General features: G+C 35.6%; 1 protein-coding gene across 1 annotated transcript in view; it reads left to right on the top strand.

Moving 5' to 3' along the window:
- The window catches only part of CFAP47 (cilia and flagella associated protein 47), a 377,656-nt gene that overhangs the window by 314,338 nt on the left and 37,143 nt on the right, over positions 1-26,175 (top strand). The window contains exons 58-60 of the mRNA XM_067289744.1: positions 16,825-16,984; positions 17,675-17,769; positions 21,625-21,786. Of these exons, the coding sequence (XP_067145845.1) occupies positions 16,825-16,984; positions 17,675-17,769; positions 21,625-21,786 (417 nt within the window). The remainder of the gene's footprint in view (positions 1-16,824; positions 16,985-17,674; positions 17,770-21,624; positions 21,787-26,175) is intronic.

The following is a 26,175-nucleotide window of genomic DNA, read 5'->3' as shown; positions in this document are numbered from 1 at the left end:
GATACCTTCATTCACTGACATCAGTAATGATTATGTTGAATCTTACAAGAATATTTAGGTTTAAGCAATATTTATTTCTTTGAAGATTTGCATCATTGCTACCAGTCGGAAAAAAAAAAAGAATGAGGGCACTACTGCCACGTTTGCAGTACTTCAGACAGGCAGACATGCTTTAAGTGTAACTAAATCTTTGTCTCTATTCTGCTGTGATGCTTATCCTGCTTCTAAATCATAGTGCATAGCCAGCAGAGAGGATTTTGACATTAAGTATAGGATATCATTTGGATGTTCTTTGGGAAATATGGAACACAGATTTATGTTACAATTAGATGAGAAGCATTTGAATCATGACCTTTGGTAATAAAAGAGTAGTATCTCACAACCATTGAATCGTGCAACACAAAATTGTTCACTGGACATCACAGTTTGCTAACAACATATGTAAGATGCTTTACAACATTCATAGTCACTTCATATAGTATCGTCTTCTGCTGTGTGAGGAGAAATTGTATTTCTTTGCACAGTAGTAATATCTGTTGAGATGACAACACATTTAAGGCCTCATGGTAGCAAAGCTGGAAGTATGTTTGACTTTCTGGGACATTCCCAAACACTAGTTTCTTTTTAAGAGATTAAATTTAGCCTGCAATGGTGTATGCCCAGGTATCTAACACTTCTAACATTACTGTTAATATGCTATTTTAGGTAAAACCTGTGTTTTTAAAAAGAATTATAACCTTTAAAAAATTAAGTAGCTAATGAAAGTAAACTGAAACTAAGTAGTTTTCATTGCCACATTTTGTTGAGGGTCCTGATATGGTGTATAGGTGTAGTAAAGCTTTACAGTGACTCTTTCAAAATAAAATGTAGAGGTTTGAAAAGTAAGCGAATCCTCTTTTTTTATAATTCTTTGATGAAACTTTAGAAAGCAATTTTCATACAGTGGGTCTAGATGGAGGCTCAGAATGCAAACTGTACCATGCAATTGTCAATAGGTCCTTGAAACTTTCTTGATGTGACTCAGTTTCTTTTATCTGTAAATAGGTACTGTTAGCTTCCTCATTAAGGTGTTATTGAGATTCGTGTTCAGAGGTCTAACAAATTCAAGGTTTCAGTAACACATAAGAGCTTCTTGTAATAGATGAACTGTACTTACTAAATGCAAATCATGTTTTGAGATTGCATTGTTTGTGTGTTTGTGTTATAAGAATCTTAATGCTAAATATACTTGTTTTGTAAATTGAAGTGAAAATCATAGTATTGCAATAACTTTTGATGTTGAATTCTCTAACCTTTATCTGATTGCTTTACAAGCGCTGAAAATCCCTTATACATTAAATCTTTTTCTCCTGCATCATGGATTTTAAGATAAACCAGAGGGTAATAGCACATAAAAATTGATCTCTATTAATTACAGGTAGCACTGCCTTTTTCACAATGAGTACCAATGTTGTAAACTAATTCCACAGCTTTGCTGCCATTTGTATTACCTCTGCAACATGCAAGCAGCAGAAACCACCAGCTGAAACAAGTGCAGTCCTATTAGGGACTGTTATAGATCCTTTTTTCTAGCTGTTGTATAAAATTTTCTCTTTTCTACTAAAAATAGGAAAATAAGAAATTGATTGTTGACAAGAAATGTTCTTCAGACCTTTATGAATAACGCTAACTTTTCTGCTTGAATAAACATGCAGTACATTTTTTTTCACTCACAATAGCGCAGGACCACAGTATACAATATAATAGTGCAATGCCAGTAGCTATTGAGGAAATTTGGTTGATCCTTATCTTTCCAGCTTGCTCTACATCTCTTCAACTGTAAAATGACCACTGTATCCTGTTGGTCTTTTCTTCCTATTGATTTGCCCCTTTTCCAAGTCAAGGATGTATTTTTGCATTGTTTTTGTTTCTTGGATCCAGGGATTTGCCTAATTCTCCCAACTCTGAATTAAGTAGTTTCATACCTGTTGGTACCTCTGCCTGTTATTGATTAGAGAAATAGAGGTTTTTCAAACTTCTTGGAGTCTATTCACTCATAAATCAATTCCCTCCTGATATACAGTGTTAGCCTGTGTTGTCTTGTTCAGATGTTGCAATGCTCATTAGCAACATTTTGTTTATATTTGCTTGCTACAGAGGCCTTTAAGTAGGCTAATCAAGAGATTTAACACAAAAATAATATTATAACAAATCATAACTATGCAAGGTGATGTTTTGAATTGAACATTCTTAATTTACTTATATAACCTTGATATATTTCTTCAATGTTTTCATAAGCAGTTGCATATTAAGCTTTCTCTGCAACAAGACTTCTTGTCATGTTTTTCCTCAACAGAAATACTTCACAGTAGTCTGGAACTACTTTACCTCTGCAATATTTTAGGAGTGAATTCTTCATTACTTGCAAAGTTGGCATCATACTAATAGATTATATTATGATGCAGGTTTTCAGTACATATTATTTTAATATTGAATTTTTTACTACAGTTTCATTCTGATGAATTTTGAAAAGCCTTTTAAAAATCTCATTTTGAAAAGGTTCTTTTGAGCCTGTTTGTGTGACTGTCTTTGAAGTTAGTGGAGCACAAAGGAGGGAAGGATTAAATGAGACACAGGCAAGATCCCCAATTAGATGAGTTATCTGTACTAATTCTGGGAACCTAAATCATTTTTTGCCTCACTGCATACCATTAATAGAATTTGAAAGACTAAATTGAAAGATTTTTCTGTTTATTTTTATTCACTTTAACCATTGTTAAAAGCAAGAGTATCATTTTAACACATTAAATTCAGATACTTTTGCCACACTTAAATCTGAATTTGCTCTTCTAAAACCAGAGAACATGTTAAAAGAACCTTGACCATCCCTTGAGATTTCACACTTCCTTTACAAAGATTCTTCCTTTGAGGCCCTCTGCCACCTTGTGCTAGGGAAAGTTTGCCAGGAATAATATGTATTGATAAAATAACATGTGATATAAGTAAGGCTTTCAACTCTGTCTCCCATAACATCCTCCTAGGCAAGCTCAGGAAGTGCGAGATAGATGAGTGGACAGTGAGGTAGATTGACAACTGGCTGAGTGGCAGAGCTCAGAGAGTTGTGATCAGTGGTGCAGAGTCTAGCTGGAGGCCTGTAGCTAGCGGTGTCCCCCAGGGGTCAGTGCTGGGTCCAATCTTGTTCACCTTCTTCATCAATGACCTGGATGAAGGGACAGAGTGCACCCTCAGCAAGTTTGCTGACGATACAAAACTGGGAGGGGTGGCGGATACCCCAGAGGGCTGTGCTGCCATTCAGAGAGACCTGGACAGGCTGGAGAGGTGGGCAGAGAGGAACCTCATGAAGTTCAACACAGGCAAGTGCAGGGTCCTGCACCTAGGGAGGAATAACCCCAGGCACCAGTACAGGTTGGGGGTTGACCTGCTGGAAAGCAGCTCTGCAGAGAAGGACCTGGGAGTGCTGGTGGACACCAAGTTAAGCATGAGGCAGCAATGTGCCCTTGTGGCCAAGAAGGCCAATGGTATCCTGGGGGGCATTAGTCAGAGCATTGCCAGCAGGTCGAGGGAGGTGATTCTCCCCCTCTACTCAGCCCTGGTGAGGCCGCATCTGGAGTGCTGTGTCCAGTTCTGGGATTCCCAATACAAGAGAGACATGGAGCTACTGGAGAGAGACCAGCAGAGGGCCACTAAGATGATGAAGGGACTGGAGTATCTCTCCTATGAGGAAAGGCTGAGAGAGCTGGGATTGTTCAGCCTGGAGAAGAGAAGGCTCAGGGGGGATCTTATCAATGTATACAAATATCTAAAGGAAGGGTGTCGAGAGGATGGGACCAGACTCTTCTCAGTGGTGCCCAGCGATAGGATGAGAGGCAACGGGCACAAACTGAACTGCAGGAAGTTCCATCTGAACATAAGGAAAAGCTTCTTTACTGTGAGAGTAACAGAGCACTGGAACAGGTTTCCCAGGGAGGTTGTGGAGTCTCCATCCTTGGAGATACTGAGAAGCCATCTGGACACAATCCTGTGCAACGTGCTCTAGGTGACCCTACTTGAGCAGGGGAGTTGGACTAGATGATCTCCAGAGGTCCCGTTCAGCCTCAACCATTCTGTGTGAAATTAATCCTCTGTGTGATATATCTAGAAACTGGAAAACCCCAAAATGTTGTGGTGGAGGAGACTGAGTGTCATTTTCTAGAAGAAACAGCTATCCCAAAAGGAAGGAGCATTGGGATGGGAAGTTACCTAAGTGTCAGGCTGAGGGGAAAATCCTGCTTCCAGCAAATGATTTCCTAATTTAACACACACAACAATTATTTCAAAATCGGTTAATTGTATGCACTGCTTAAGTGCACGTTCTGCACTTAAAGTTTTTAAAGAGGACTGGCCTTACTGAAATATGTGTTGATGCTCAAAAATGGACAGTAATTTGGTTTGCTAGTATAACCTCTTGTCAAAAGAAACTAAAATAACACCCAAAGTTCTTTCATGCAGTATTATTTCCTAAGGATAAAAATGGTGACTATATACTTGTATATGTCCAAAATAATTGCTGCAGCAGAGTTTACAGAAAGGTATAAAACAAATAGTTATCTTTTTTTTTAATAGCGGTTTGATTTTTCCTGGAAGCCTTTTCTAGATGAATTGTACTCTCTCTCTCTAAAATAATGTTGTATATCATTTGATTAACCAATATCGAGACAGACAACATCTTGCTAGAACAATTTCCAGCACTCACAAGCTGTAATTTATAATTTAAATTAGAGTGTTTCTATTGCTTTAGCTCTTTCTGAGCTTTTTGTGAAGTAAGCAGTCAGACTTGCCATAAGAAATCCCTGTTCCCTCTAATCAGGACATTCTCAAATCGGCTCAAGGAAGGTTTAGCAACTAGAAGAAAATAGCTATGTAATTTTAAACATATTGAATATTTACAACCTAAAATTATTCTGATTTCTTAACCTACTGTTGAAGCAGAATATACAACTATTACCAATCAAAAAAAGAAACTTTGCATTTCAAAGGTGAATCTCCTTGCTCAGAACTCCACATTCTGATTCTTAACCAAGCAGATAATTTAACTTAATTTAAACTAATTATCAACTATGAATTCTAAAAGTAAATCCTTATGGCTACTGTGGGATGATATTGTTGGCCATAGAAAAGATGATATCACTTTTGAGAAAATACACTTCTCCATTGTAACTATATCATAGCTCTCTAAAATTTACTTTTAAATAACTGGAGTTCTCAAGAATATGCTGTGCAACTTCTGCTTGCTAATCCATTTCCAACTAACAAGCATGATTTTTTTCTGCCCTTTTTAGAGAAATGCACTTCCTGCTAGAAAATAAGATACCTGAAACTCTTTACAAATCTTAGAATAAAAGTAAGACCACGTTTATTCTCATGCTCAGAGAACTTTAGAAGGGCCAGATTATGATCATGTCATTTCACTGGTTCAGCTTTCAGCTTCTGCTCTATTCTGTCATCATTCTTGTGAAATGAGAAATTATATTTGATATTCAATTGTGGGATTCAGCTGAAGAATTACTATCAGCTGTTTGAAACAGTGACATGTTAAGAAATCAAGTGAATTATTTTTCCTGTATTAAGATGGAGGAATGGTAATCTACTCAGGAATTAATATATTCCACTAAAAATATATTTTTGGATAAAACATTTAAAAAAGGTAGATATCTAAGAGCTTCAGGTACATATGCTCCCTGTCATTGAGTGTACCCAAAAGGTAAGAAGACTAGGATTTTGGAAAATTGTATAGACATTGAAGCTAGGATTTGGTTAGGTCTAGAGCAAACATTTGTCGATTGATTACCATTATATACATGCAGATGATAAGAAAACACATATACACCATGTGTGTCTGTGTGTATAGGCATGCAAACCATATACTTTTGAATGTATGTTTCAATTACATGTGTAAGGTATGTGAAAAGATTTATGCCACTAAAGTTCATTTGGTGATTTCGTACATTAGAGATTTTTTGTTATATGAAACAGATTGATCTTCTGACTTTGTTTTCTTGATAGGTGAGTAGCAGAATTCAGAGTGAGGTAACATCTGGATTCTAAAATGAAGCACACAGAAACCAATGTTTGTTTGCCTGCTAAGGACTCCATCTCACATATTTCTTTCTGCTTTTCTGTTCTTTAAAAGAAGTTTTGTAATAGTAGTAATACTAATAAAGGGAAACAACCATCTTCTTAAAACTTAAAGGAATATTGTCAAATAGGCTGAAGTGTCAGCATTTTGTTTTCCTTGAAGAATGATTGTCTCTCTTTAATTTTACTTACCATCTATAGCTTTCGCTGGGGGAATGTGTTAGATCTCCAAATCTAATTTCATTGTTAGACCTCTTCCTTTTGTGTAAAAACTAATGATCACAAAACTTAAAAAAAACAAACAGTGATTCTTTAGGTGCAGAAGACTACAATGTTGTGTGTAAAGAAAACAAAGCTTGAACAATCCATATATATGTATGCTGTTGATGACTATATATGTATACTACTGAAGATATACAAATTCTTGATCCAATTTCAGCGGTTTTTTCTTCCTGAAGCAGTAAAAGAATAAACAAAATACTAAAATGGAAATTCTGAAAATGTTAATTTTAAAATTTCAGAGTATTGTTTTACCATTTTTGATTGAATATAAACATATTTAAAGGATCTAAGATGCAGAGTGAGCGATTCATTGATCCCAATTATTTAACTGATCAAAGAGAAATTAAGTGGTGACTTGTTTGTTCTACCTCACTAAAAACAAGAATACTGATAATGAAGAGCACTTCAGCAGAAAAAAGTAGGGACTGAAACCAGGTCAGTAGCCAAATGCAAAAAAATACATCTTTAACAATGAGCTTAATCAACCCCGAGAACAATTCTCAAAGAAATGTGGAGGATTCATCATCACTGGAAACATCTAAATCATGAAGACATGTTTTTTCTAATTATATTCTCTTGTTCAAGAGCAGTTATTGAAACTGAACCTTGATTTTTCAGAATGAATTCTAAGAAATTCTGTATATTTAGGTCAGGTTAGATGATCACAATGACTAATGTTTAGCAGTGAAAAAATGAAAAAAAGAACAATTTGCTATAGAGTTACTAATATTTTTAAACTCTTCTTCATCACCTTTTCTAACCTTCTTTCCAACTCCTAGCTGCCATATGTCAGAAAATAAACCTTTTAATTTTTTCTTTAAGTTGATACCAATGACAGTTTATGATCTGTTCTCTGTCATCTTTATACATAAGGATTTCTTCCTCCACCTTTTCTTCAGTTGACACCTATGACAAACAGCTGCTGGGAAAAGCTTTTCCCCTACATTTGTTCAACTTCTGATTACGAGTCACTTAGGCCTTGAGCTACTTCACAGTCTGTCTTTAACCATACGGAAATGCCCTAGATTTGAAGGCTGGCTGCTTCTCATTTTGACAGATTTAAAATGAGTAATCCTAATTGATGAAGTCACTTCCACTAAAATTTTCATTCCCAATTAGCTCACCACAAACAGTCCTCTGTGAAGTTATAATAACTGACCTAAAATATCTCCTTTCTATTCCAGAATAATATTGTTATGTAGTTTTATCCACTACTGTTGTAATCCAAGCTTTAAAAAGAAATCAACAATGACAATCTCTCTTTTCTTCGTTTCTGAATCAAAAGAAAAATAACTTGTTAGTTATTGTTAAGAAGAGAAAGTGAGCAGTTTGTGCAAAAGTGAGGAAAAACTAAATTGTAGACATTTGTTTCACATTTCATATGAAAATATTGAAGTCGATAGTCATCTTGTCTCTTAACTCGGTTGTGGATTACATAGGATTTGCATTTCTGGATTCCCACATATGTACAGGATCTTCAGCAGCTACCTCTTTTCAAAAAGACTGCAGTTCCCATTTCCATTCTGTCATCCAAAGTCTGTCTCCTCTGTCAGTACCATTCCTAATCATCCTCACGCTGTTGAGTAATCCCTTCCAGACCATCTTAATTCCCACTATTTAGTGTCAGCTTCCCTCTCTCCATTTCAGGATTTTGTTTTTTATAATACAGATTGCATGCCTGTAGCGACCATTGCGATTTGTGTTTACAGATTGGGACCACTGGCACCATTCTGTGTTTACACTCTTGCAAACCGTATTTTATTCCAGTATCATAGATAATTCAGTCTACATGGATGTCTACTTTTTATCCCTATAAACTTCAGACACTCTAAACCAAACCTGGCTGCTAGGCAATTGCTATCATAACTAAAACAAGCTAAAATCAATTTACACCAAGACAAATCTCATTCAAATCCTGAGACCATGCCCTGTTAAGGTCCCTACAAATCCTTTTACTAGTAATGGCAAGAAATGTGTCATTGACAGAACTATTGTTTTATGGGATAAGTCAAATAATTAATGGGCAAAAGTTACTTTTCAAGAGGGATATTACCAACTTTGACTACCTTCTTGAGTACTAAGAAAACAAAAATGCAATGTAGAGCTCAGTTATGGCTTACTAGAGAAACTTGGGAACCTAGAATGGCAAAGAGTATAAATATTAACATTATTAAAGCATATAACTCAGGAAATACATGAAATGCATGTATGTGATTCATAGAGGAGAATAATAGCTAAACTTTTACCTCTTCTGGCTTCTGGTTCTAAACTATGTCAAGCAAACAGCTTTGGAAGAGGCAAAAGCGCTGAGTAATCACTGTGTCTCATTCACATGTGAGAGTAAATCAGAGACTTGTATCTGTTTTCAGTTACTGTCTGCTATGTAAGGTGTGAAATGTCTCCTGACAACTTGTAACAAACTGTACAATTTTTGGTTGAATATAAGAAGCAGAAGGATGTAACAGCACTAGTGTCATTACGGATTTCAATTTTGATTAAAATCTGGCATAGCTCCAGAACTTTACTGTGCTTTCAGAGATTGGACTAAGAGATACATATATTCAAGAGAAGTTTAAAATGAAAGTAAAAATATATCTGTCAAAAAAATCAGATATTTGACATATGTCAAAAATTCAATTATGCCTGAAGTGAAGCAATTACAGTTTTCTTTCAACCATGGACTCACGATATTTTGGTGTGTGTTTGGATCTAGAAAAAGATTAAGTAAAGGGGGGCGCTGTCATGGTCTAATTTACTTGCTAGTGCTTTATCTAAGGGTAAAGCGAACTTTCTCTGAGAGAGAAGGGATAAAGTTTGTTTGTTTGTTTTCGTAGTTGGGCACCAAAAAGAAAATCACACTTGTTTATGAAGACTGTGACATTTCCTGAGTGGCTCTTGCACTTTCAAAATAATTGTGTGGTTATTTTCTGTTTTTGTTAAGATTTTAGGCAGGATATTAAGTGCTAATAGACTGGCTTTTGTCATATGCAGAATACAGTGAATTCACTGCAATGGAGCATGAGAGAGGCTGAATGGGCTGTACTTTTCCCATTAGCACAATTGAGTAGAAAATGTAAGCTCCCTCTCCTTAAAATATATGACTATCTATCCCTCTACTCACCCCCACAATCCCTCTCCATCCACACTCTGTTTCTAGCCCTTCTTATATGCCAGTATTTTATCAACTCCTCTCTTGGAAAATATGAGGAATGTATTTAAATGTGAGCAGAAATAAGATGGAAAATTAGTTAATGCAGGAAACTGATTTTTTACTTGTCTATTTGTGAGGTTCCACAAATGGAATCATTCCAAGAGAAGGTGTGTTGATGCAGCTTTTACAGTGGTGATGTACAAGGCTTTTGCATTTTTTCCTTTGACTTTGTAGTGTGCCTCCTGCTCTCTGTGACTTTGGATCTAGGACATTAATTTGTTGCAGACATTTGGATTTTGGATGCCTGCTTACAAAATTTTATAAACATGATGTTGTCATCGGGGAAATAAGGGTGATTGATAGGCAATTTTTATTCAAATGGATTGAATAGTTAAAGGAAGATGGGATAGATCTACTCTCTATCAGGTTCTTGAAGAAAAAGTGTAGTTTTGGGAGGAAAAAACAAGAGAAACTGCAAGTCTGCCATAAAGTCTTAGAAAAATTGTTGACCACAGTATAATTAGAAAACCTTTACTAGACTTATTCCTGATTATTCTTCAAAAGTCTGGTCCCTCAGGCTTTTAGATTTTTTTTTTTTTCCGTCCTGCTGCTTGATATTCCCTGTCTTTACCTTCTATATTCCTGTTCTGACCTCTGTCTTATGTATTGTTCTGTACTGCTGCTTGATCTTTCTTTCTTTCTCTTTTTTATTCTTCTCATCTCCTACCATTCAGATGTCTCTTTCCTAATGTGCTTGCTGATTGGATTTCTGTAAAGGGAACCCAAAGTCCATCTTCACAGCACCTGTGGAGGGAAATCAAAAGAATATCTCTTGCTGCCAAGATGGATGCGAAAGATAGCTGCAGAGATGAATATATCCTCAAACCTGGCACGTATATGAATGCCAGGCAATTTTTTTAGTTGGCAGCTCTGTAACACCTGCCTGAAGTTGCAGGTACCAAGCTTTAGGAGGTAAGAGATATGTTCTGTGGTGAACCACAGTTTAGGAGATTGGATATTTTCTGTACTATGTCAGAGTCCAATATGCTCTGACCAGGTTCATTTAGATATTCCACACATGGAGGGTGTAATGTTTAATATCAGATTTACTTATCTGAAGATACTTGATGTTGCATGGGATTTTGAGTTAGCAGAGTGATACAGCAATAAACTGAAATCACAATACAAGGGTAAGTTACATTTAGCAGAATACAGCAATTGCAATATACAATAGTTGAATCACAACACAAACATAATTCCCATTACCGGTCTCTATAATATGCTTACTGTCACCACACTGGGTGTCCCCAGTCACTGGTAAGGAGTACGTGGGTTGAAATCAGCTCAGCTCAAGCCTGTTGCTTCAGCTTTCTTTGCAACAGCTGTGGTCCGTCACACTGTACAGTCTTCCCTGAGCGTCATGAGCACATTGGCCTTGCCATCTCTGAGCCGTCTTCCATTGTAGGGGTTTATTGGTTGGTCACATATTACTGCAAAACAGTCTTACATCAAAGCAGATACTCAGATGTGATAGGTCAGTGGTGGGGACTCTGTTCGGAAATATATTAATTATGCTGGGCATTTTGAAAATTGTTGTCCTCAATAAGAGAGTGAGATCTTCGTGATCTCTGTTACCCATCTTTTTAAAGGTTTCTCAGAATTAAAGATCTTAAGTGCAGTTTTTCTTGTTTTGGTTCTCACCAAAGAAATGAATTACTGTAGTTAGAAACAGTTTTTTTTGCAGTGGTTTTAACCCTTGTAAGATGAGTTGTTACTGCACTTCTAATGATAAATAAATGTACTAGATTTTCCTGTCAAAATAATGTTTTTGATTTAGGCAGCAACTGCTCTCTAGGCTATTAGTTAGAAAAGGATAATTTTATAAATGAAAAGGAAAGTTTATGCTTGGCCTTTTAGACAGGCTTCATTTAAAAACCAAATAAATTGCATTAAACAAAACAACATATTTAATTACTGAGCTCTGTTCTCAATCCATTTACCTTAATCTAAACAACAAATGTTTAACTTGTATCCATTATTTAGTACCAGATATAAATTCTTCTAAATTAAATCCATTAATGAAATAAACCAGAAAGTCTGCCAGAAGTACACAAAATTGTATAAATGCAAGATTCGTAAAATAGCAAACAAAGCTTATAAACACTCTGTATCTAATATGTTCTATTGTCTGCTTATGATAGTGATGCTGTGAAACCTTTCAGTTAAAGATTCAAACACCCATTTTTTTCTTGTGCCATTCATTTCTTAAAGCAACTTCTTAAGTTTTAACCAGTCGTTTGTGAAATTACTTATTGTAATCTAATTTGCATATTCCTGGCTTTTTCAACTAAGGAAGCTTTCAGACACAGGGGAAAAGATAATGCTAACTTGTGGTAGAAGAACCTGTCATTCTAGATATACAGCCGGTGTGGACTACCTATGAAAGGAATCTCTCTGGCATCCCGCCTGCCTAAATACACTGTACTGAGAGAAAGAAAATGATGATGTACACATTAAAAAGAAGAATGAGGCAAATTTAACCTTCATCATTTTACATCCTTCTAGTATTAGCTCTTTTACTTACTTTATTATACATGAGTTGAACTAACTTGGATTGCCTTATATTCCATTTCTTTGTCCCAGGGAGGATGCCAAATAGGAGTTTTGACATAATGTATGTGCCATGGGAAAGCATAAATTAGTTCAAGTTATACTTCTTTTAGAGATTTTGCTTTTCATGTATCTAGAGAACATGGGAGACTGGGTGACCAATTGGCTTGCCTCTTCTAGCAGGTGAAAATAATGAAGAACACCTAGACGTGATTTTTGTTATGTATTTTCCATATATGGATTGCTGGCAATATCTCACTCTCTACTGCCTGATATCAATCCTCCTTTACTGGATGAGTTCCTTCAGAAAGAATTAGCAAGCCTTTTGCAGCAGTAGCTACTGTATATGAATATTCTGGAGCTTGCCCTTTGCAGATTCTGAGGATAACAGTAGAAAAACAGAGCTGAATATATTGAGCTGGCATTTATGGCCAGTGCTAATTTTAGCAGAACCATCTGTGGTTTTAGCTGACATTATTCTACACTGATAATTTTAATGGGGAAACTATCAACAAAAAAAAATCACTCTAAATGGTTCCCTGTCAGACTCTGCGAGGCATGGCGAGCTCTGCCTCATCTCTCTTTTTCAATTAGTGGGATCTGAGCTGAGTGCTGTCCTTCTGGGAAGAATCAGTGGGAGGGCACTCTGAGATGCTACAGACTTATCAGCAATGCAAAAGGGAGACATCCTTTCTACACAAAGCAAACCTGTCATCAAAATACCTCAGCAATATGAAAGATACATAGCTTAGACTGGGGTTCAATGGGAGGATGCTGATTCTTTTCAAAGATATTGCAGGATATTTTGATCAGAGTGTCAGACTGCCTGGGACCCTTGCTTTTAAACATTTTCCTGAGCTATTCTGGAAGAAACAAGTGTGTTTTTCCTCATCTGTGTTTGTTCCAAATAAAATCCTGGCTACAGTCACCCACAGCTTCACTACTTCAATTAAGTTTAGCTTGCACAGTGCTATACTCTCTAGGGCTGATACAGAAATTACACAGAACTGGTCCACAGTGCAGTGCCCAGCAGAGCTGAAGCAGAGAATTTGAAATACACTCATTTTTATTTCATTATCTAATTCAGTTCTGAGTTCTAGTCTCAAGTTTCAAAGGACGCAGTGCCCAAGGACTCTGCTACAGAATCAGTATCCTCCCCTGCCCTTTGGAAAGCCTAGAGGCAAGACTTAAAAAACAAGTTACCTAATAAAGAAATGAGGGGGCAAAGGGATCTCTGTGTGCTTCTCTGTAAGGCAGTTGACTCTAATTGCAACTCTTGGTTTGAGTCAGATGGTTCCAGTCTTTTAAAGGCTCAGCTGAGCTTCCACTTATAACTATCACTCTTTCCTAATGGCCTGTAGCGTCAAATAGAAATAGGGTATTACCAAAATCTGGCCCACAGCTTATTACCAAGTGTGATGCTGCTTTATTCTGAAAAGTGCATTGCTATGGATTTCTCATGAAAAGTTTGTGGATACTTGTTGCAGTATAAATACTTACATGAACAGAAGGGATCAGTTGTTTAATATGCAGTTGTGGCTCTCCTTCTCTAAAGGGGAATGAGAAAAGAGAAGCATGAAGCAGTGTAAGGTTTTTGCAGCTAGGCCTATTTCATCTGTCTTATTAACTAGGCAAAATCATAAGGAAACAAATCTTTACTAGCAGTTAATGATCAGTTGGTTAGTTGACAGCTGTAAGCAAGCCCAGTAATGTAAAGATTACTGTCATTATGAACAGCTTCTAATAAGAAGAATTTTTACTAAAAAATGCGAGCATATTCTGTTTCTGCAGTGATACTATAAAATCTGTCTTTCCGTGATGTTTAATGACCAATTTTCTTCCAGAGTGACCCAGAATGCTATCATATGGGTTCTTTAGTAAAATTTGTTTTTAAGAAAGTGCTATGTTTTACAACAGGCAAAATTAAGCTACTGTTCAGACAGTATATGCAATGCATATGTACTGAAACAAAGTATTAGTTAACAGTTTGTTCTGTTTTTCATATGTTAAAATACTTGTAAATGATATTAAAAAAACTGTATTCTAATTTATAGTTTTTGAAAGATTTTTTTTAAGTTGCAAATCATCCAGAGTTATATTATTGTGGCAAAACAATAGAGACCAAAAATTAGCTTGAACAGCTATTTGGATATTTTTTAATTAGTAAGATGCTGATGTAGCAGCAATTTGTCATTTGCAGCATATAGGCATCACTGTAGAGGTCATGGAGACAGAATAGAGTCCTGGTATCCCTAGCATGAGGTTCACAGGCAAATAGGAGCAACTCGCGGTCATGCTGAGTTGTACTAAAATTGCCCACATACATATTATTGTCTGCTGAGTTAGTAGGTGTAGTATTTCTAAAAGAGCTGAGAAGGTGTTTTTCTACACACATAGGGAAAGGCAGGGATAGTGTTTTTTAAAGAACGCAAGGTGGTTTGTAGCAAGCTAAAGCTGCTTTCGCACTTTTGAGGAAGGGAGCTGGGAGCTGGTGCTTCCTCTGTCCTGCACAACCCTTTAGCAACCATGAGCAGCTTGAAGGAAGAAAAGAGAGAAAATTATCAAGAAAGGAATGGCTAGAAACCAGAGATATAGACCTGTCTGGTACTGCAACTGAATAGATGTATCTGTGTACGTAACTGATGTATGTATTTATGTAACTTTACGAACACACACAGAGTGTGTATACAGTTATATATATAAATATACTGTTAGGGAATTAGAGATCACTGTGATGGGAATGTTTAGGGGACTGATAAATGAAGCCAGTTTTAAACTTTAAAACAAAACTTTACTGAATTCAGTCATCAACAACACACTTCATGCTTATAATTAGTTCTTACACATTGTTAATCATTATCACTACATGTTTAAGACTGTTAGTCTTTAATAATCATCCTAAATTAGCTGTAAGTATACAATACCATGAAGGTGATGCAAAATAATTAGCACTAATGGTCCTTGATATTTCTTAGTTATGGAGGTCAAAGTGGTCAGGCTTGAGAGCTCTCTAATGGGAGAATTTGGAACTGAAGTGGGCTTGTCTTCTTTCTTCTCTACCTTGGTCATCATTGGTGCTTTATGCTTCTCACCTCATCCCCTCAAAAGGGGGGTCTCAGCAGCTCCCCATGCTGCTTAATTTGTTTTTGGTTTTGTACACATCCATTTTGCTAGTAGGCTTTGTAATTAAATGCTAGTAGAGCATTGGTGCAAGTGAAGGGAACTGACTTTGGTTCTGTGTTTTGGACAGCAGTCTCTCAAATCCTTCCCTCCCACCCTGCTATGGCTTACTTGACCTTATTTGCTTCTGACCATTCCTGTCTATCATCATTTCATTCTGTCTCCCTGCATGTTCACCTTCATTTCCAAACTTGTGTACATCTATCTCATTTTTAAGTTTTGTCCTTCCCAAGACTGCATTACAATTTTCTTATCACCCACTTTACCACAGCTCTCAGTGTTAAGGTCTTCACCGTCAAGCCACCTAGGCTATAGGAAGGTTAACATTTGGAGCATGATATAAAGCTTCCCTCCTGACATTCTGAGCACACAACAGCCTGTGGTTGTCAGGAGAAGCAACCACAGGGAGAGTGCTTGAACATCCATACTAACTTGAGCAGGTTCAGTCATTCTGAGGGAATAATACACATAGACCTGTATTAGCATGTATGCATTGTAGCAAGTGAGAAATATTGTCATCAAAATGTAGAATGTAATGTAGAACATATAGTCAAGTAGATACTCATAACTCAGACTCTTTTTGCAGATAGAATTAAAGCTGCACCTTAATCCCAAAGTATCTGTTCCACTGAATTTCAACAGTCTTTTACAAAGCAGGGAGTTTGGTAGTGAAAAGACTGCAGGATCTGCTTGTTCTAGTTTTTGTAATTTTTCCATGACTTTATTTCTGAAATGGCTGGGTCATACCCTGAGATAGATGTTGTAACATTTGGCAATCTGGCAAGCCATTGGAAAAAGGCCCTTGTAATGTAATGTATCAGGTTATCTTAATTATAGACAACACAGAGGATATATATAGAGGGGGGAGAGAGGAGAAGGGATTTTTAAGAGTGAAGTCCATCAGGTGAGAAATGATACGGAACAGATGTGGCTGCAGTAATAGTAATACAGGTTCTTTCAAATATATTTCAAGTATCTCTTCCTTTAACATGAAGTACTGTTTTTGGATTGACCTTTTTTGTGCAGCATTACTTTCTTATGTTGCAAGCAGCCAATGTTCAAAAATCGTAACTTAGTCCCCAGAAAATCATGGGATTGATTTACACATAATACACGCAATCTCTGAATATTAAAGGTGGGAAGTTCACTTAATCTTCTTCATTTGGTTTTGAGCCTTCAAAATCTCTTTGGGTCTCATTTCAAGATTCTCTCAATAAATATAATTCTAAAAGGGTTTTTGGTTTTGTTTTGCTTTGCTTCTTTTTTTAATAACAAACCACACTTTATATAAACTCCTGTCTTCAGAACTTTGAATCAAGAAATACCTCATTACAGGAACACAGGCCACATGCTACAGTAAAATGAGATTTGACTCTATAAAATGTTAAATACTGTATCAAAAATAAAAAGGGAAATGTATGAATAATATGATTTAAATCAATTTTCAAAACCTCCAAAATACCATGACAATCTGTTCTATCTTACAGGAATCGCATTAGCTCCAAAAGGAAAACTGGACATCCCAGTGTTATTCATACCGGATACAATGAAAATGTATGAAGCTCTGGTGGTAATTCATGTAATGAGGGAGAATGGTGAAAACTGGCCTTATGAGGATTCTGCTGAATTAAATAAAGACTTAAAGAGGTAATTTATCCTCATAGGAAAATAAAACAGTAGTTGAAGATGCTCACACCTGTTGTTATTTTCCCCTTCAGATATTTGTAGCTCCCAAGTGGAATCATATCTCTGATTCTGAGGACAAATACATGAGTTTTTAATGTACTCTGCAACGAATGCAGGTTTAAGCTGGAGAATTCTATCTATTTCAGTACCTACCTTTTCTGTTTTTGAGTAAGGAAAATGAAAGTATTAGCTGCCAATACAGTTACAGATATAGAGCAAATGAAAAGCACTTAGATGCCTCTAATTTATCAGTATATTTAGGCTAATAATTATTTACTGTTTCTCTTGTAGATATTTATGTGATCTATTACAAATATGTATTTGACTTTATTGTGATTCAACTTTTACTCTAACATCACCTGTATATAAATGAACTTGTTTTCAGCTTAAACATGGCATGAAAAAGAGCAGATCAGACCAAATGTTGTCCTATCCTAACAGAATAATATGGAAGACTCTAAACTAAGTGGATGTAAATTATTGCTGTTCTGATTTTGGATTTTATTTCATATTTTGCTTAGATATGTTTAGCATTAAAGAATACAATAAAATGGAGGCTCACCCCACCAACAACTCTTAAGTCTAGATTGCTTTGGAAAAAATTTCTCAGCAGTCTATCATGATGATACTCTTCACTTATTTTCCAAACAGTATTACTGTGGCAGAGAATGGGGGAATTCGGGGAATACGTTGGATCTACCCAGTTCATGGAATACCTGAAGCACCACGACAGAAATTAGTTTCAGGTAGGTAATTATTGAAAAAACATGAGCAGTAAATTTATGAAAATTAAATAGTTATTTGCATTGTCACCTGCTAGTTCACAAGAATTTGTAGTAATACTTTGCTGCAGTCTTAGAAAAGATAAAATCACTTATTAGATTTTAAAGGAAGATAGGGTAGGGAAAGGTGATGAAATAGATGACTTGATCTTTTTAATACCAACTCAGAGGATATTCAGAAAGCATGGGGTGAAGCACTAAGCTGGTTGCAAGACTTATACTGGTTTCCCAGGTCACTTTTTGTCTGCAACTTTCTGTGTTCTACAAACCTGAATCCCTAGTTGGTAGTATATAAGGTGCATTCACCAAGTCAGACTAATGCAAAACTTCTCTTGTATTTGAAAGAAAGTTGCTACTTATATTTTATGGGGCTTTTGGGATTAAAATCCTCTTTTCCAACCTACAAAGCAAATCTAGATGTGTTATTTTGTTCTTATTGTGGATAAAAGGAGTCAGGAGCGGTTAGAAATCTCAAAGCATATGCACTTCTGTGTCCCAGTTAATGCTAACATACAGAAAGTAAAGTAAAAATTGAAAGTAAATCAAACGAAAGACTGATGCAAGGCTGGATTTCTGTTTAAGTGCTCAGAACACTCTTTCAGAATGTTACATGGTACATATATTGGAGTAGTGTCTGCTGTTTCACTCTGCCATGAATTTTGCTCCTTAATCAAAAGTAGATTGTAGAAGAGTGTGAATAACAGTAAGTTTTCTGTTTGTTACTAAGAAGTTGTACTACATGATGACTGACATTGATAGGATTTTTGTTGTTGCTTATTTTGGGGATAGTGCATGTTCATAGACTTGATGCACCTATATTTTTAAAGGCATTATATAATACCAGAATTATGCTTCACAGAAGTTATGAACAACTTTTTAAAACTAAAAGTTTGAAACTACAGATCGAGGTGTAGATGATGGACAATTTTATACCAGCTTGTCTTTTGATAGTGAATATAATACCCTCCTACACTAAATAGGTTAAAGTACAGCACTGACTTCTGGAAAACTGACCTCTAGAAAAAGATATTTTTACTGTCATTAATTTAATTTGCTTAAGGGCCTTTTATTTGCAGACGAATGCCAATGATGTGATATTAATTAGACCTTTCATCTACTTAATTTCCACTTTAATACATTAAAGGAATGAAGCAGAATATTATCATGCGATCTACTCTTGCCCAAAATGGCAGTTTTAACGAGTCTCATTAGCATTAAGACTATGTATATTGATGGGAAAGTTTGTGTTCTTACTTTAAAACTCTAATGTAATTCACCATCAGCAGACTTTGAGATAAATCTCTCTTTTATCAGGCTGTTGTTTTCATTAGATAGAGTGGGTATGAATTTGAACTGATAGCATTTGTAAATTGCTTAAGTGACATTACTGCTGCATATGGACAGAAACTGAAGTAATGTCCCATCTGAAGTAATTTGCAATTCCAAAATGCTTCTTTAAAATAACAAAATTAAACTGTAGGATATTTATGACTAATTCCATTATCCCCTAGTTTACTTTCAGTAAATGTTTATAATGCATACAAGGAGCACTGCATTCATTTTGAATGCATATCTCTTAGGGGCCATCAGCATCATGTCCATATTATATGTTCTGTTTTTTTTTCCTAAGGAAGTACTAGGTCTTTCATTGAAAAATGAGCTGGAAAACTAATATACCTACATGTGAGAGTATTTATGAAACAGATTCCATTCCTGCCTTGATTCTCATTGGTTCTCCATTATAAATGGACTTTTTAAAAATCACAGTTTTAAGACTAGAGTCCAGAGCAAGTAATTTACAAGAAATCTACTTTGTTTTTAAATTATTGTTTTTAATAATGATGAAAATTGTATCATCATTTCTGTTAATGTATTTATTTTCATTTATTGAAATTGCCTGGAGGCTACAAGCTGTTATGTCAAAAACCAAAGCTGTTTTGCTAGTATATTAGGCAGTTCATCTTTGGTGTCATTCTTATTTGCATCTTAATATACTTAAACGTCTAGAAGTCACTTGGCTTAGTATCTCATGAGACCAACTAAAATGATCAGTGGTCACAACCCATGTAGTACATATTAAATAGTTTAAAACTTGGCTAGCTTAAAGAAGTAATTACAAAAGGAGAATCATCCAGTATTTTTTTTTTCTTGTGGAGTCATAGAATAATTTGGGTTGGAAGGGAGCGCTGGAGGTTATCTAATCCAACACCCTGCTCAGAGCAGATCTAATTAGATCAAGTTGCTCAGGGATTTGTCCACTCAAATCCCACAGCGTTCTGATTTTTATCCATAAATATTACTCAGTCATTTAGAAAAAGAATTAGGATGACTTCTGGTAGTAAGATGAGCTGTGGAATAGAAACTGGTGAAGACACAGTATGTGTACAGAGTGATCTGAAATACTTTGTAAGCCGGGGTGATACAAGTAATGTGCATTTTACTGTTAAATGTAAGGCCATGCACCTGGGAAAAAAGATGCATTTTCAATTATTCTTGTAGCTCTTTTTATGCAAATGTTTAGAAAAGAGCTGTAGGAATTACTTAAAACCTATCAAATAGGAAAAGACAAATTAAAAAAGGTCTTTTTTTTAAGAGAAAACAATGGAGTGACTTGATCATAATATGCAATCTACTTTCAAAAATGATGATAGTGAAACAAGTTTTAGAACTAAAAGTTGAAGCTAAATAAGTATGGTATAGAAATGAGTGTTTCATTGCTCTTTTTCTAAACACTGAACATAATAACTTACTAAAAAATGGATCTTGATACCAAGTTCAGAGTTAATTTGTAAAGAATCATTGGGTATAAATCTGTTGGCTGTTTTAGATAAAAATTCAAATTATAACTTCTGAACTTGTTCCTCCTTACTTAGATGTCTGTGATTATGAGGCATTACTTGCTGCCTTGTGGGCAGAAAAAAATACCTAGCTTTTTAGTAATAGAACAAATAATTCTGTGGTTTCAGAGGCATAATTTTGATGAAAATAATACTTAGACCTTGAAAGTGAGAAGAATGTAATCAGCTCTTCTTTATCAAGTTGATTTCAATACCGCTGGAAAATTCTAAGTCTTTTGTTTGGGAAAAGGTATTTTCCTTTCAGTTCCTGAATATAAACTTCCCCTCTTTCCTTGCCAACAACTACTGAAAGAACCATAAACAATGACTATTGAAGCAGGCTGTATGCAATCTAATGTATAGGCAAAAAACCCACTACCTTTTAATGAAAAAGGACATATTATAGAAGAAGCAAATTAAAATCACTAACTGAATTGAAAAAAGCTCTGTTATTCAGCTTCAAAGAGAAGCTCAGGTCAGAATGCTTTTTATTCTAACATGGTTCTGTAAGATCTGAATTTTGAACAAAATTATTCTTACGTTAATAAATCAAAGAGTAACTTAGTATTTTTCTCCAATTTTAACTGTCATTTTTCATATAACTTTTAAATTCTTTAATTTCTTTATTATTCTTTCAGTCTGCCTTTCTCACTGATTGATATCAAACTATACCATAATTTCTGTTTGCAAATAAACTAAAATAAAGATATACATTTCATGATTACAAAAAAGGGAGAAATTTGCAAGTGGTATTGGGAACCAACAGTAGGAGAAGACTTTTTTTGCTTAACAGTATTTTCTACTACTTCACCTAAAGAACAAACAATGGAAACTGTGAGATGAGAAAAATCTTTTAGTCGCCTTGGTCCTTATTTAGAATTCCATCCTTCTTTAAGACCATTTCACTTCTATGTTTAGCTGTTTCGTTAAAATTAAGATGCTGACAACATTTTACAATGAATGGATTCTTGCTTTTCTGTAGCTGTGATACGCTGTCGAGCCAGGCATAGAGTAGAAAAAAGAGTGGAAGTGCTGCTGACCGGTGTAGTTCCTGGAGCAACTGCTATGCCTGCTGCAAGAAATTCTGCAGTGGTTGATACAAATAAGCCAGCCAACTTCCAAGATGAAGTTCAAGTCACTGATGGTAAGAGCAAATAGCTTGGATATCATACTCTTTCAGTAACATTGCAAATACAGTGCAGGTACTTTACCAAATGTAGCTCTACCTTGACAATAGATGAGGTTTAGAAAAATGCTGCTAGAAAAATCCTTCTCGCAGCCTGTATTTCTACCCTGTTGCAAATATGGGACTTTCACATAACAGTATGTCTGGAGTTACTTAAAACCTTTTTTTTTTCTTTTTTTTTGCATGCCTTGGCTGTGAGGCTGGGACACATACCATTTCTCCTTTAAAAGAGAATAGCCTTTACAAAGTCTGAAGTTAGCAAAAATATGTCTGTGTAATCATTGCAAGGAAATATTTATCTGCAGGTTGTCCCTATTTGTAAGATTCCACTAGCAGGCCAATGTCTGCAGCAAAATGGATTGAAGGAGGCCTTGTTCAAAAGAAGCAGTAAAGCTTTATAGAAAGATAGCTTCCATTTAGTGTTAATCAGCTGAGGACACAGTGAAAATCAATTTCTTCAGAGATGCACCAGCTTTTCATATTGTGCCTCTTCTTGAAAGAGAATGGTGCAAGGTGCAAGTAGCAAGAAAAAAGTGCTTGTTGCTGCTGAATGCCTGTTATCTGTTAATAGATGTTTGTTAACAGGCATAGTTACTGCAACAAGTTATGCAATGTTACATTTTTATCTTCCCAAATGATCGTACCCCCAAAATTTAACCCACATTTGATTATGGGTGCAAAGTCATCCTACTTGGTAAAAAAAATACCATTTTTAAAATTAGGATGTGTGACTTGAGACATCCTAATGTGTATTTAACATAGCTTTAAATGATGGGAAGGGATATTTCACCAATGCTCCAACTTTCTCAAGGATATAATGCACTGTAAGGTGGTGAGAGATGTGTCTACAGAAGTTGCTCTGATTGCAGTCCGTTACTTAGGCATTCAGTCCCAGAGCCACATAAACTACTCTTTTATGTCTTATTTTTGTCACCTGTGTCAGCTTCAGAATCTGACACGCCAGATGCTTTACAGCAATGCCATGTTCCAGAAGCTCCTGTGCCAAATGACTGTGCAGTAGTTCATACTGCAAATTTATAAAATGTAAATCAAGATGCCTTCCATCCTTTCTATAGGGCTGATTTTTATGCATCCTCCCTCTCCCCACCCCCACTGACCAGCATGAACTCGTATCTGCAATCACTGTCCACCTCTTCTAATTTAATTTTTTAGTTACTTTTAAAAACAGAACAGGATCTGAGGTTTAACTGTCAGCAAGATCCTGCATGGAATATACTTGCTGATCTATGTGATCTATGTAATTACTTAGTTAATCTATACATTTGCTCATATTGCAGTGTCAAAGTTAACATGTCTGGGCATACTGTCATTTTATATTCCCATAATACAAAGTAATAGTGATCAGGCTAGTAAAACAAAAAAGTTGTGAAGTGCTCAATGTATATTCTTGCCTCTTTGGAGAACCATAAATATTATCATGCAATTTTATTTGGCCTTGTAAGAACAGCTTTGTGTCAAAATACATGCTACCATTTTTATTACTATGGAATAGCTGGCTTAGCAGTTTATTAAGCTGTCACATATGAATAGGCCATCTTAAACATACCTGAGATATTTCCCTCCAAAACGCTGGCATCGGAATTGACAGGAGTAACATGCATTCAGCAAGTTGAGACAGCATTTTGAAAGACTTGCAGATCTTTGATGCATAGTGCTTGTTTTATTCATGGGAATAATATTTCATGTTTATTAACACTGGCTTCTGCACATACTGCAAGACATTGATTTGGGACATTGCATTTTTTCAGCCAAGGCATCTGGTAATGAAATGCTTGACACCATAGGTACTAAGATCATTTATAACTCCGGTGCTTTTCAGGGTTGTCAATGACATTGTAATGTCATTATTAGATGAATTTGATGCCTGTTAGGAATCAAATTTAATGGTGCTATCTGAGCATTCTGCAGCCTACCACTAATAACATAAATAAAAGTATAAAGCACTAAGATAACAGCTTGGCAAGCTGTTTTTCATTTCTTTTCTCTTCTGAAAGAGTGATTCATCAGACTGTGCGTGATGTATAGTAAGCAGTTTTTATATCAAAGATAAATGATGATAATTACTGGCAGATCAGATTTAAACAGCTACCACTGTGCTTCAGTATTTAAATTATTTGGTCAAGACTAAACCCCTGGGAAGTGAAAATCTTCAAGCATGTCCTTTACATTAAAAGAATTCAGTTTGGTCCATTCCAGAAGATTTTGTTTGAAACAAAAAGTTATTATAATTTCTTAAGAAAGAAGGGACGGTCTAAATACTGTATAGCTAAGATGACGCAATTTGTTGTTCAGAAATCAGCAATGTTTCAGAGATCCAACAAGTTAAAAAGTTAGAATTTAGGGCATAATAATTATGATATGGCCTATTTAAATAATTTTCAATTGTATTAAATATGTATTTTTACTCTAATATATCGTATGTTTGTTTTTCAGCTGTTTTCTTAAATATTACTCTCTAAAGATATTATTTTCAGTTAAACTAGTTTAAGACAATTCATCAAAACAAGTGTGATGGTTGTTTTTTACTCTAATAAAATAGCTCTTTTTAGTTTACTTTAAACATTCAATAGAAAATTTAGAAATGTTTGATTTTCCACAATATGGTAAGAAAAACATCAGAGTCGCAAATTATCAATTATATTTGACTGTGATTCATGAGTTTCTAAGCAACCAAACTTGGCCATGTTGAGAGCATGTGTCGTATGTGGTCAGAGAGTATTTCTGATTTGATGAAATACAGTAATCAGTCCTATTCTGTCTCTGTCCCTTTTACTTGCTTCAGTTTATCACATAAGCCAGTGATAAGGGTTGAGTGTTTGTAATTAACCTCCCTAATTGTGATTAATTCATATTTTTTTTCACAGCCCAAAGGCTGGTCTTAATTCATTGCTACTGGATTCTTATTTCTGGGAAGGCTTCATGTGAATTATTATTTTGGGGAAAAAGTGTTGTTCAGGTTCTTGAGGGTAGCACAGATAATCAATCTTTATGTCATGTGAAATTTTCGCAGCTATGCTGATCTCTGACTAAACAGATGAACAGTTCAATTGCACCTAGTGATTAAATAATATTTTGCAGTTATGCTAATCCATAATGTACATTGGCAAACATGATGCACAGTGTATCCATACCCTTTGTTTCACCATCGACAAGAGCAACAACCCTCGCCCATTTTTAACAGTTTTATGGCAATTATCTAACATTCATAAATTCTTGAAGTACTGAAACTCATCAGAATATAGGGAAATCCTCTATTTTTTTAACCCCATTAAAATGCCTCTTTGAGGCATTAATGAATGTTGTGAAGGAAGGAGAATAGTAAGGCAGAAAAAGAACACCTCCAAACACATGCTAAAGCCTATTCCCTCCCTCAGCAAGTTCTCATGTTAGCCAGTGGTTTGAACTCCACTAAATGCCACTTTGGTGTGATGGATCTGGATCAGGAGGTTCACCTTTAAGAAATGAGTTCAGTAAAATTGGGCAAAACTGAAGAAATCTTATCAGTGTGAGTTATAAAAGTGCCACTATAGGTGGAAATAAAATATTCTTATACACCTACCTCTCATCCAGAGAGATTTTAATCTAATTATTGATAAAGTGTGGCAGGTGGATATGGAAAACAATATAAAGAGGATAATAATGGAGATGGCTCTCTATATAACTTAAACTCTCTATTTTCAGAATCACTGTGGAATTATTTTTCAAGTGGTATCTGAGGATGAGAAAATTATAGCTTTATAAATGAGATTGTAGATGGACTTTTTTTTGCTCTGTGAGAAGCGGAGTAGAACAAAGAACAAATAAATTCTTGTTTTGGATTAACAGCTGGTGAAAGCTGTTAGCAATGGCAAAACGGAAGTGTTGACAAGGGGTGAACCACCAGCTGGTAGGAAGAGTTACTCTGAGTTACCTTGTTAAGGGTGACAAGTTTGAACTTGTGCTGGAAAACGGGGAACTAGCAGAAGTCAAAGAATAGAGCAAAAGAATAGAAATGATAGCCCGGATGGATTATTTTAGTAGTTACATAATTCAGTAGTTACATACTTTACAACTGGCTTCATGTTTCTTTATTTATGAATGAAACATGGGAGCAACTTGATGGTTTTTTTTTCTTTCTGAAGGAAGAGACTAATTTCACCTGCTTAAATTCTAATGGGTAACTCTTAGTTGACAAGATGAAAAATGAAGCACTATAAAGGATTCCTTGAATGAAAATGAAATAATTACAGTAGATCTGGTGGATAATCACAGTTTTAATGGTATATGAAGTACCAGACTGATCAAGCAACTCCATTTTGTAAATTATCTTTACACGGTAAACCGACA

This window comes from Apteryx mantelli, chromosome 1 (genome assembly GCF_036417845.1).
Source record: "Apteryx mantelli isolate bAptMan1 chromosome 1, bAptMan1.hap1, whole genome shotgun sequence".
Lineage (NCBI taxonomy): Eukaryota > Metazoa > Chordata > Aves > Apterygiformes > Apterygidae > Apteryx > Apteryx mantelli.
This window is presented reverse-complemented; position numbering and strand designations above follow the sequence as displayed.